This window comes from Podarcis tiliguerta (assembly GCF_965153285.1).
Source record: "Podarcis tiliguerta genome assembly, chromosome: 7".
NCBI classification, from domain to species: domain Eukaryota; kingdom Metazoa; phylum Chordata; class Lepidosauria; order Squamata; family Lacertidae; genus Podarcis; species Podarcis tiliguerta.
The window spans coordinates 15,641,550-15,655,176 of NC_139540.1; the positions used below are offsets into that span (position 1 = coordinate 15,641,550).

At 42.6% G+C, this 13,627-nt stretch overlaps 1 protein-coding gene across 6 annotated transcripts in view; it reads left to right on the top strand.

Moving 5' to 3' along the window:
* Nucleotides 1-4,795, top strand: part of ENPP2 (ectonucleotide pyrophosphatase/phosphodiesterase 2) — an 87,963-nt gene extending 83,168 nt beyond the window's left edge. For all 6 annotated transcript variants that reach the window (XM_083450491.1, XM_083450488.1, XM_083450489.1 and 3 more), the window contains 2 exons: nucleotides 97-253; nucleotides 4,116-4,795. In XM_083450491.1, the coding sequence (XP_083306617.1) occupies nucleotides 97-253; nucleotides 4,116-4,289 (331 nt within the window). In that variant the 3' untranslated portion in view covers nucleotides 4,290-4,795. The remainder of the gene's footprint in view (nucleotides 1-96; nucleotides 254-4,115) is intronic.
* The last annotated feature ends 8,832 nt before the right edge of the window (nucleotides 4,796-13,627 follow it).

Below are 13,627 nucleotides of genomic sequence, written 5' to 3' on the forward strand. Positions count from 1 at the left end.
CTGGGGGCTGTTATTTACCCAAAGTCTGTTTCAAAATGTCCTTTAGGTATGTTTGTAATTTTAAAAAATAACCAAAAACCCTCTCCTTTCTTCTAGGTATGTGGAAGGAAGTTCAATCCCAGTCCCAACCCATTACTATAGTATTATAACAAGTTGTTTAGATTTCACTCAGCCAGCTGACAAGTGTGATGGACCCCTGTCTGTTCTGTCATATATATTCCCACACCGTCCAGACAATGATGAGAGCTGCTTTGTAAGTTCAAACAGATACCTTTGCTTTTTTTCTTATGAAACCAGGAAACAGGAAGAAAAGAGGGACTAACTTCCAGTCTTGTTCGGCTGCGGTGATGTTCAGTCTGTTTGTTCTACCTGATGCAGGTCAGGAATTCTGTAATTGAGCTAAAAGTCCCAAAAGTGAAACTTCCAGACCATGCTTTGGAGGTGGGAAATTTCACTCCCTTGCATTTTGGTGCAGGGGGGGCAGATGGGGTGAATTTCAGAGGACGGGGAGCAAAATTTGCTGACACATCACCTGCTTTGCAGATGTTGGCGACCAGTGTGTATTCGTTTAATCCTGAAAGAGAAAAGAAATAGGAAAGAGCTGTATTCATATTTCATTTTGATTTCATAAATTGGAATTAAAAATTTATCCCAGATAAAGTTTATTCCCACTTCAAATTTTAATTTGTTTTGACATTTTTTGTTACTTTGGAAAATTATTGAGAACAATGAAACAAATGTGACTGCAGTGAACATGGTTTGAAATGAATTTAATGACCAAATACTGAAAAAGAAGCAGGGTTTAATAATGGGAAAAAGTGATGCCACAAGAACAGCAGCAATCTTATATGCCCAAAGTTCTAATAACCTGAGAATTATCCAGCACTAATTTGAATAATTCAGGGTGATAAATTGTGAATGTTCACGAACATGGCCAACCAGGTTGAAAACAACAAGAAAATGACTTATAAAGACATGCTAGAATTCTCCCTTTTTCTCTTTCTCTTAGTAAAGCATGTTAAATCACTGAACTATGCAAAAGTATGCAGTTCATTAATTTCTATATACAGGCAACTCTGAATTTACGTGGGGGTTACATGTTGGGGATGGTACATAAAGCCAAAATTGCCTATAGTCAAAACACATTGGGTGCTGTGGCGGGTGGGATGACCAACATTGTACGTATATATATATATATATATATATATATATATATATATATATCTGCATTTCCAGATGTTGTTAGACTGCAGCTTCTATCATCCAGCAGGCCAATGGTCAAGAATGATGAAAGTTGCAGTTCAACAACATCTGGGGAACCAAGACTGGGAAAGGCTGCTTTTGAGATGTAAGACTCCCAAGGAACACAGGTAAGCAATCACAGACTACTTAACACTGTAAGTACTCTGGGCTTGCTTACCTGTGCTCCTCACAAGTGATGCTTATTAAGCCTATTTACACAGCAGAAGCATTTTATTGGCATAGGCAGCTGCATTTGCCATCTGCTTCTGTTGATTTAAACATGTAGAGATTTGCACTCAGCTTCTTTCCGATGGGAACAGTTTGGTGTGTGCGTCTCTCCTCTAAGCACTCTTAAGGGCTTGGATGAACCATTTAACACATCCATACTTGGCTAGAGAGGTGCTACTTCTTCACAATTAATCATTGCAAGTAGTAGCAATCATCTCTAGAGTGCTATTGGTAAATGAAGAGGAGAAGAAGTAAAGTCATTTCTCAAGGGGAGAGGAGAGGTAAAAAGGGATGGAGGCAAATACAGTTATAGACTCTCTAATAACAAATTGTAAGTTGTGTGTGTGTGAGAGAGAGAGGTGTATACACACTTGTACAAGTATAATGTATGCAAGGTATTTTTTCAGAAGAGGGTCAGAAAAGAGCAGGTATTTAACTGTTCTATTTGCTGGTGGTTTATTGTTTAAAACAACCCCCTTCCACAAACGCAGAACTGTGTGTCCCCCCAAATATGTTTGCTTGTGTGTGCTTTTACGGAGGCGAGCAGAAAACAGCAAGCAGGGAAAGAGCGCATAGCAACCCTTTTCTTCCTGCCAGACCTCTCTTTTAAAATATCAGTAGTTGGAGCAGGTGGTGCAGGTTTTCTGGGGAAAATATTTTATTTTCAGTTTGCATCAGGGTTAACATTCTGATGTCCTGGAATGGTGGGCAGGGGAAAATATTTGACTCACAAAACAATGTCTTAAATATGTGAAATATACTTGGAGTCCTGTACTGATTTCATGCTCTTTATTGCAGCTTGTAAAACAGTGATTGAATTGCCCTCCAAACCTCAGGCTTTTATATACATTAGTTACACAATGAGTCCTGTCTGATTGGCTGATTCTGCTTCCCTCCTGGAGCCTGATTGGTCTTTTCCTGCAAGCCAACCAGTTGTTGCATTCTAGGATCCAGCTTGCCTATTGTTCTAGGATCCAAGCTTAGTACATAACAATATGTAACTGCTCTGGATTTTCAAGATACAGTGGTGCCCCGCAAGACGAATGCCTCACAAGACGGAAAACCCACTAGACGAAAGGGTTTTCCGTTTTGGAGGTGCTTCGCAAAATGAATTTCCTATGGGCTTGCTTCGCAAGACGAAAATGTCTTGTGAGTTCCTGCGGGGTTTCCCCCCCCCCCTTTTCCCCAAGCCGCTAAGCCGCTTAACAGCTGATCCGCTAAGCCACTTATCAGCTGATCCACTAAGCCCGCTAAGCCGCTAATAGCGCTAAGCCGCTTATGGGCTTGCTTCGCAAGACGAAAAAACTGCAAGATGAAGAGACTCGCGGAACGGATTCTTTTCGTCTTGCGAGGCACCACTGTTGTTTCGAATGACACAGCACCACCTGGTGGCTGTGTACAACCTTCCAATATGGCAGTTGCATCCATGTGGGGAGCCAATTGCCTTCTGTAGGGCCTAGAGGTGAACCCAACCGTTGCTAGCCTCTTGTGACAGAAGTGTGGTTGGAATCACTTCACAACCATGTAGAACCAGGCTGCGTGATGCTATGTGTTGTGTGAAATATGACATTTTGGTTTAGAAGGCAGCCTTAAACAGGGATCCTTACATTTTTTAGTAGTCAGCATTTTATATTAAATATTGCCGTGAAATACCAAAAATCTGGAACAAATGTAGAATAGCGAATGGGAGCCGAAGTATTCAAAACTGACCTGGTGCTGGGATAGCATGAGACAATCTCAGGGTTGTGTGTTTTAGCTCCACGTTGAGTAATAATAATAATAATAATTTATTATTTATACCCCGCCCATCTGGCTGGGCTTCCCCAGCCACTCTGGGCGGCTTCCAAGTATTAAAATACATTAATGCACCAAACATTAAAAGCTTACCTTCTAATGCCTTCAGATGTCTGCCTTCAGATGTCTTCTAAAAGTCTGGTAGCTGTTGTTCTCTTTGACATCTGGTGGGAGGGCTTTCCACAGGACGGGTGCCACTACCCAGAAGGCCCTCTGCAAATTCCTGCATTTGCAGGGGCTTGGACTAGATCACCCTCGTGGTCCCTTCCAACTCTACAGCTCATGGGTAGGCAAACTAAGGCCCGGGGGCCAGATTCAGCCCAATTGCCTTCTAAATCCAGCCTGTGGACGGTCCAGGAATCAGCGTGTTTTTACAAGAGTAGAATGTGTCCTTTTATTTAAAATGCATCTCTGGATTATTTGTGGGGCCTGCCTGGTGTTTTTACATGAGTAGAATGTGTGCTTTTATTTAAAATGCATCTCTGGGTTATTTGTGGGGCATAGGAATTTGTTCATTTCCCCCCAAAAAATATAGTCCGGCCCCCCACAAGGTCTGAGGGACAGTGGACCGGCTCCCAAGTTTGCTAACCCCTGCTACAGCTCTATGATTCTATGAGACGCCAACTTTCCCTGTGGGTTCATCTTAACAAATTGCAAACCCTCTCTTTATAAAGACCATAGTTTAAGTAAAATAAATTATGGAGAGTGGGACGCTCACTATAAGAAGGGAGAGTGCATGTTTGAATGAACGAATGAAACTTTATTTGCATCAGCCATCGGCCATAGCAACAAAAGAACATTGCGGTATACACAGAACAAAATAAAATAGTCACATTGCCTTTCCATTCCAGAACTCCTCTGAGGACGAATCCCGGTGGGTTGAAGACCTCTTGAAAATGCACACCGCCAGAGTACGTGACATTGAGCAGCTCACCAGCTTGGATTTCTTCCGGAAGACCAGCCGAAGCTACACAGAAATCCTCTCTTTAAAGACATACCTGCATACATTTGAAAGCGATATTTAACCTTCCTCTTTAAACTCAGCCCATCCATCCTCTCATGAAGTGGTGTATATTTTTATATTATATTTATTAATTTGAAACAGGACATTAAAATTATTAGTCGTATTTTTTGTTTGTTTGTTAATCTTGCATCAAATCTTAAAATATATTAAAGTCTTGTGTCAGTTGTTTTTGATTTTATTTTATTTTATTTTTAACGTAGGGTGTATGTTTTGGTCTCTCCCTGTCTGCCCTCCCTTGCCCCCAAGCTGAGATTTTTTGAGTGCTTGCTGACACTCAAGTCTCTTAGTCAAAGCTTTTTCAAATGGTGCTTCAGAGTTGATTAATTACTTGGAGGAAACCTTTTAATTTTTCCAGCACTCCCTTACCTTCTGGTTTTTGTTTTTTGTTTAGTCCTGTACTGTGTATCAAACATGTAAAATGACAATTACTGTTAACTATGTGATAGACATATTTAAGCTCCATAGAGAATAGAAACTTAAATATAATAAAACCACACATTCAGGTTTTTTTACTTTGTGTTCCTTTCTCGCACAGTGTTTTGAAATTCTGGATGTCAGATTCTTTCCCCTTAGGTTGGGTTTCCAACCTGCTACTCTGTGGCTCCAACAGGACGTAAACTTACTGCATGGACTTAAATATGACCCTCCAGTTTTAAATGCAGCAGACTGAACATCCGTGGAAAAATTATATTAATTTAGGTAACATGGTGAGGTCAGAGGGTGGAGCTATAATGCCCTAACCTAGGCTTGGCCCTCCAGATGTTTTTGGCCTACAACTCCCATGATCCCTAGCTAGCAGGACCAGTGGTCAGGGATGATGGGAATTGTAGTCTCAAAACATCTGGAGGGCCGAGGTTGAGGAAGCCTGCCCTAAATGCTTTGGAATGCTGCTTTCACTCTCAAGAAGCCCTGCCCAGGGATAGGGGGATAAACTTGATTCAATTCACATTCATAGGCAAATCTCTACCTAATTTACACTTCCCAAAGCATTACGTGAACCAAAATGCAGCCATCTTTGAAATGTGCACTTCTCTGAATTCTGAGGTGCAAGTTATCCAGCCCAAGGAATATCTACAAAATTACATATATTAGGGTAAAGTGAGCATAAAAGTGCATGTGTTAGTAAAGAAGAACCTACAAAAATGCATTATATTGCACAAACTTTCCTTTACCAAACTCTGCATGTTGAGAGAAATTAGTACTAAAATGCTGATGAATTTTCACAGGGATTTGGGTTTTTTTAAAAAAAATAAAAAATAAGTTTGTGAACCGATGTGGAGAACTGGATTTCAGAGTGGACAAACCAAGACAGACAAATTCACTCATCCCTAATATAGAAGGGCACCCTAATTCCTTCGTGCAGAGCAAATCCTGGGTTTGCTAGAACTTGACGTGACCTGATATACAGTGGTACCTCGGGTTACATCCGCTTCAGGTTACAGACGCTTCAGGTTACAGACTCCGCTAACCCAGAAATAGTACCTCGGGTTAAGAACTTTGCTTCAGGATGAGAACAGAAATCGTGCTCCGGCGGCGCAGCAGCAGCAGGAGGCCCCATTAGCTAAAGTGGTGCTTCAGGTTAAGAACAGTTTCAGGTTAAGAATGGACCTCTGGAACGAATTAAGTACGTAGCCAGAGGTAGCACTATATTGCCATGTGTCCATAATCCAGCCTGCCTATGTTTTCCTCTGGCCATGCTTGCCATGGCATTCAGAAGGTGGGAAATGTGGACCTCAAGTTGAAAAAAGATTCCTTGCCACTGTCCTACCAGGAATGATCCAGTTCAGCCCTCCAGCTACCTGGGGAAGGAACTGAATAGTGATGTTTAGGGCTCCTGGGTGAGAGGATGCAAGAAGTGAGGAAATAGCACCCATATTTCTTTCCAATGCTCCTGAAGCCCTACCCTGCTGTGGTGTGCTTCAAGGCTCAAAATGGCGGCTAGCCATGAAGGGGAGTTTTCTAGAGAATGGGAAATAGGATCTCTGTCCCCCTTTATCCTTGCAACCACGCTCACTATTGTGCTCTCTATAACCTCCATGTTGCAGATCCACTTAACCCTAATTCCTTCAGGATACTGTCCATCCCTCTTTTCCTTTTAAACTTGTTTCCATTTTCTCTTCTGTACTTGACACCCTCAACATTTTGTCAGCCCAGGAAGCAACTGGAAACAGGCCCTTAAAATAATAATAATAATAATAATAATAATAATAATAATAATAATAATGTACAAACCAACATTCTCAGAGTATGTGAAAACCATGGATTGTTTCATGTGGCCTGCTTGCAAATTGATAAGCACTTCACTATATAAACTTGATATTTAGAGGGAATGCTGAATTCTGACAGACGTCTGTGTGTTTACAAGAGAATAGGTGTCGGACATTTTGTGGGCATCCCTCCCTCATTTATGAGTGGGTGGGTGGTGTTTTTAATAGAGTAGTAAAGAACTCTACATCATTTCCAAATACAGGAGAACATTATATAATCTATGGCTGTGTATTCGCCATACATTTAAAGCACATGACTTCTCATGAAGACTCCTGGAAATTAGTTTGTTAAGGGTGCTGGGAATTGTAGTTTTGTACGGAGTAAACTACAGTTCACAGGCATATTTGCGGGAAGTCATGTTCTTTGAATTATGGTATAAATGCAGCCTAATTCTCCACACCAAGGCAGGGTTTTCTGTTCTCTGTTCCCTAGCATACTGGCCAGTTCCATCTCGAATTAAAGCACGCTGTGTTAGTTTTAACAAGGGATAACAGAGATTTTAATTGGCACCTATGCTGACCGGGTCTCGTAGTGCTACTCAGTGAATGAATAATAATGTTTTCATGTCCCAAAGTAATAAGGTTGCCCATGGAAACTCTAGCCAGGTCAGTTTTCTTTGGAAGAGAAAGCACTAGAGGCAAAATTACTGCATTAATAAATAAATAAAAACCCCAGGTAATTACACACTTCCAATATTTCACAGATAAAAGTAGAGACACTCTTTGGTGTCCTTGCAACACACTTATTTACAGCTAGACTGCATGTGATGCTCATTTGCATTATTTCCCAGAACATTTTTAAAGAAGAAAGTCCTGAGGGAAGCATTGAATGAGAGCACAAAGAGCACTGGTGGGCAGTGGCGTAGCGTGGGTTGTCAGCACCCAGGGCAAGGCAAGTAATTTGCCCCCCCCCCCGCTGCACTGTCCCTCCCCCAGATAGTCCCTCGCTCTCTCTCCGCACCACACCGCACGCCTGGCACCCTTCCCTCCACAGTGGGCGGCGACTCGGCGGCTCGGATCGGATTCGCACAGCCAGCATTGCAGTGAGAAAGAGTGAGTGAGCCAGGTAGGGGCAGAGAGCTGCGAGTGCGAGTGCGCGCCCCCCCCCCCCCGATGTTACGCCCGGTGCGGCCGGCCCCCCCTGCACCCCCCACGCTACGCCACTGCTGGTGGGAGGTTGTGCTTGACCCCTTCCATTCCCATCATTTGATTATTCAAAAGCCCTTCTCAAGCTGGTTTTCCATATGAGGAAAAGACACATGACCCCGCTTGGTGAAAAACAGCTTGGGCAACAGCAGAAAGAAAAATGAGTAAACCACACCTCTCCGCCCTCTGTGCTTTTATTTGCAGCCACCAAGACTGCTTTGTGTCTTAAAAAAGCAAAAGCTAAACATTGCAAAACAGTCGTACCTTGGTTCTCGAATGCCTTGGTACTAGTACATTTTGGCGCCTGAACGCCCCAAACACGGAAGTAGTGTTCTGGTTTTCAAACGTTTTTCAGAAGCCAAACATCCGACACAGCTTCTGCTTGAGTACAGGAAGCTCCCACAGCCAATCAGAAACCGTGTCTTGGTTTTCTAACAGTTTTGGGAGTCTAATGGACTCCCGGAATGGATTAAGTTTGAGGACCAAGGATCCACTGTATGCTGATACATCACAATGACTGAAATAAGGATAGAGCTATGTATGTAGACGCGGGTGGCACTGAGCCTAGGGCTTGCTGATCAGAAGGTAGGTGGTTCGAATCCCCACGACGGGATGAGCTCCCGTTGTTCAGTCCCAGCTCTTGCCAACCTAGCAATTCGAAAGCATGTCAAAGTGCAAGTAGATAAATGCGTACCGCTCCGGCGGGAAGGTAAATGGTGTTTCCGTGCTTAGTCATGCTAACCACATGACCCAGAAGCTGTAAGCCGGCTCCCTTGGCCAGTAAAGCGAGATGAGCGCCGCAACCGCAGAGTCGCGCGCGAATGGACTTAACGGTCAGGGGTCCCTTTACCTTTATGTATGCAGAAGCAATGGCTAGCTTCATGGTTTCCCCTACATTGTGATTTTTGTGTTAACACACACCCATCAAGATTGGCAATATATTAGCAGGTCAAAAATTATGAAACCAATATTGCGATATGGACTTGAAATCAGTTTCGGACGATAAATCACCCAGCCCAATCGTAACTATATAAATATGATGAAAAACAAATTCATCAAACCATTAATACATCTCAATGCAAACTAATCGTGATTCAGGAGGTCAGAAACAGCTGCTAAGCACCAGCCCTATCCCAGTTGACATGACACTCTCTGCAAAGGGACTCCTTCACCCAGAAGAAAACACACTCCCAGGCCACACGATCTCCCATCGTTATCAGCCTCAACTTATAAAACCCTCAAATAAAGAGTTTACATAACTCTTTTATAAAGACATTAAAAATAACACTTCTATGTTGTCTTCAGAGAAGTGAAGCAACATGTTCTACAGAAGATATAGAGCATCTACCATGCTTTTTCTCCATGTGGGATAGTTAAGATAACACCTTTCCACAGCCCCTTTTGGAAGACTGATCGATCGATCGATCGATTGATTCTATTTCTTTGCCGTTTTTCATTCAAATAAATCTCAAAGCGGCTTACAAACAAAAGATAAAAATAACATAATGGAACATCACGAATACAGCATAAATCATATAGAATACTTAACAAGTCATCAGTAAGACAATCACAAATAAAACAATTACCATCTACGTAACACTATTAACAGAACAACTAAAAAATAAGCTAAACATCACAGTTACACCAATTACAAAGTACGACAGCATTCATATCTATAAAACAGTATTAAAACATTAACAAAATAGCAACAAAACAAACAAACAAAGCCCTCTTGAATTTGTTGAACAGTATTCTGGACTCTCTCCTTGCAGGGACACAAGCCCCAGACAGCAAGAGATGTGTCCATGTGATAGCCCAACTATATTATTAGACGGCCCTTTTCACTCCGTTTTATAGGGGGAAGTGCAAATATTCTCAATTTCTGAGGACATTCGGTGGTCTGACTAATCCTTATTAAAGGAGACATCCCAGCGGGCCTGTGATTATAGACCTCCTATTAAAGTGAGCATTGATTCTCGCAGACATGGATTAAAAGCACAGAGCTCCCCTCAGAAAAGTGCCAGCAGTTGACTGCGATACACTTCGCCTTTGGACGGGAACCGCAGTTTCCAGTTTTGAAAGTCTGTCTGTCTCACCATGTTCTTGGCAAAGGGCTCGGCCGTTTGCTCACAGCTCCTAACCCGGCACTAAAAATAATGCCGATTGATTTTCCAGAAGCAGAAAATATACCGCTGAAAACAACCTTTGATCTTCAGAAATAGGTCTGAGGCCCGAGCACACATAAATTACTTGCCTTTTGTGCATCTGCCGTCTGGAAAAGTAATTGTACGTTTCGGCAGCTCGGCTGTGAGTGGGCTTCTTTGTTTGTGCCTTAACCATTCACAGGTGGCTAGTTTCTACACACATACACACTCACGCACTCACGCAACCCTTTCTGTTCTCCATCCAAACCACTGAGAGGCATTATTAAGAGTTCAAGGGGACATTCTAGCATGACTGGGGCTTGCTGAGTTCTCATGATCAGCTAGAGAGGCCCAGGGATGCTCCACCGGTGAGCCAGGGTCTTTCTCAAGCACAGAAAGCTGCCTTATAATGAGCCAGATCATTGGCCCATCTTGTTTATTAGTGTCAACACTGACTGACAGTGTCTCTCCAAGGTTTCAGACAGCGAGCATTCCCAACCTGACATGGAGACACCAGGGATTGTGAAATATATTCGGAGTCGAGAGTGGATATCATGCTCTTTATTCAGCTCATAGTGGTGAGGAGAAATGGAAGTCCCCCCAGAATGTCTGCTTTATATACATTATTTACACAATGGGCCCCACATGATTGGCTAATTCCGGGATTCACCTGTAGGCCAATCAGGTTGCGGATTCACTTCCACCTGGAGCTGGATTGGGTGGCTCCTGTGGACCAATCAGACTGCTGCATTCTGGACCCTATTGTTCTATGACCAATCAGACTGCTGCATTCTGAATCCTAGTGTTCTAGGACCAATCAGACTGCTGTCTTTTGGATCCTATTCAACTCAGTACATAACAGATTGGAACTGCCAGCCCCTTGGAAAATATGGAGCAACAATCCAATTATTTGGATGGACAGTTCCCTTCGATGTTCAATACATCAATAAAAGGGACACATAGATCCTCAGAGTGTTCTTATTTTCCAGGGACAGTCCTGGATTTACAGAAGCCATCCCGGTTTCTGATTTGATCCCAGAAGGTCCTGATTTTCCTTAGGATGTCCCTATTTTCATCAGAGAAATGTTGGAGGTTATGGAGTTATTCTGAGTTCTGAGCAGAGGAGATAAGTAACTTTACAACCTCTAGAAGATAACTGAAGGCAGCCCTGTATAAGGAAGTTTTAAAGTGTTTTATTAGGTTTTTACATATGTTGGGAGCCACCCAGAGTGGCTGGGGCAACCCAGTCAGTTGGGTGGGGTATAAATAAATAAAATATTGTTATTGTGGGTTAAACCACAGAGCCTAGGACTTGCCGATCAGAAGGTCGGCGGTTCGGATCACCGTGACGGGGTGAGCTCCCGTTGCTCGGTCCCTGCTCCTGCCAACCTAGCAGTTCGAAAGCTCACGAAGAAGTGCAAGTAGATAAATAGGTACCGCTCCAGCAGGAAGGTAAACAGCGTTTCCGGGCGCTGCTCTGGTTCGCCAGAAGCAGCTTAGTCATGCTGGCCACATGACCCGGAAGCTGTACGCCGGCTCCCTCGGCAGCACAACCCCAGAGTCGGTCACGACTGGACCTAATGGTCAGGAGTCCCTTTAGCTTTACCTTTACTAGCTTTAACCTTTTGACTGCATTTTAGATGCAGTTCAATGACCATCTGATTTGCTTCCAGCATTTGGCTGAATCCTAGATCATTGAGTTTGTTGCTCTAGCTCAGAAGTTGGGGTACAACCTGTGGCACTTGGGTTTAACATTATATGTTATTATTATTATTGTATTCATATGCGATTGGCAAAACAGAATGTCTTCTAAGCAGTTTACGACTATAAAATGAAGACATAATGAAAATGCACAATAACTTTGCATTGATGAAGATGATGATGAATAATTAAATTTGAATACCGCCCTTTAGCCTCAAGTCTCAGGGCAGTTCACAGAATAAAATTACAAAGAATACAGCCCTTGAGAGAGAATAAGAGGTTCCCAGCCCCTCTTCTAGTTTCACATTTGGTGTTTGTTTTTATTGCTGCTTGCTGTCTTGAATAGTCCTATGGAAGCTGCTGTTTTAGGATACAGTGGTACCTCTGGTTATGTACGTACTTAATTCGTTCCGGAGATCCGTTCTTAACCTGAAACCTGTTATTAACCTGAAGCACCACTTTAGCTAATGGGGCCTACCTCTGCTGCTGCGTGATTTCTGTTCTCATCCTGAAGCAAAGTTCTTAACCAGAGGTACTATTTCTGGGTTAGTGGATTCTGTAACCTGAAGTGTATGTAACCTGAAGCGTATGTAACCCGAGGTACCACTGTACTTTGATTAGTATTATGACTGACGTTATTGCAAGCCACTTTGATCGTGCTTTTTTGGGAGGAGTAGTGGAATAAAAAATGTTTAAGTGGGATGTTGCAATGCTTTGTTTTGCACTTGTATTTACTGAATGCATAAACATAATAATGTGGGGAAGAGAAAGGGTTCTTGTCCAAAATTTCTCAGAAACTGCAATGGTCCTCAGATCTAATTGCTTAAATAAGATGTTTGTCATCACTTGAATGCCTTACTAGTCAATTGTTCTGGCTGCTCCCATGGTGGAAAATGTAGCCATACTGCGATTGTATACAAAATAGCAGCCCTCAGTTAACTTTCTTGTGCTGGGATTTGGTATGTGTGTACATATGTGTGTTATATCACCCAACAAATTGCTGGATAACTGGAATCATTGGAAGTAGAAGTATATTTAAGACTATGAACAGCACAATCCTATATAATCTCCTCAATGTGCCTTAGCCCCATATACTGCTTTTATTTGAATCTAATACTCACTTTTTTTGGCCAAAGTATGTTGCGAAAATTGAGGTGCACATTAGATTCAATGGCACATTTACATTCGCCAGCAAATACTTTTTTTGGCTTCAAGGTTCTGAAAATTGAGGTGCACATTAGATTCGATGTCGCATTAGACCCGAGTAAATATGGTATTTATTTGGTCATTTAAAAAACAAACAAACCCTGCCTTGCCATATTTCCCAAAGAAACTCAAGGCAGATGGCAATAACGCTACAATAGAAAACAAATAACATTCCAAACCCAATAACACAAATTGAAGTTCCTGAGAGTAAGTCCCATTGAAATCAATAGGCTAAAACTGCACTGCTGTGGCCAGTATTTCTGCAAATACGTGAATTAAAATGTCCTGTTTACAAGCTTTTTGTATAAAAACATTACCAGTGACGACTTCTTTTTTCATTTTGCACCATCTAGTGGCAGCACAAAGGAAAACATTAGTGAAAGCAGCCATTAACTGTAAATTGTTAACGCTATATGAACAGCATATAAAATTCATTCCTGAGGTCCGTTCTTAACCCGAAGCTGTTCTTAACCTGAGGCGCACTTTCGCTAATAGGGCCTCCCGCTGCCGCTGCTGCGCGATTTCCGTTCTCATCCTGGGGCAAAGTTCGCAACCTGAGGTCCTACTTCCGGGTTAGTGGAGTTTGTAACCCAAAGTGTTTGTAGCCCGAAACGTTTGTAACCCAAGGTACCACTGTGTAGTATTTATAAAGTTCCTCTTGGGACCAGTGATCCAGTTCAGGGTAAGCATGCTACCAAATTTCCTCACTTCTCTGGGCAATTGTTGATTTGGTTGAAACCTTTTAGACCAGGCATAGGCCAACTTGGCCCTCCAGATGTTTTGGGACTAAAACTCCCATCATCCCTAGCTAACAGGACCAGTGGTCAGGGATGATGGGAGTTGTAGTCCCAAAACACCTGGAGGGCTGAGTTTGC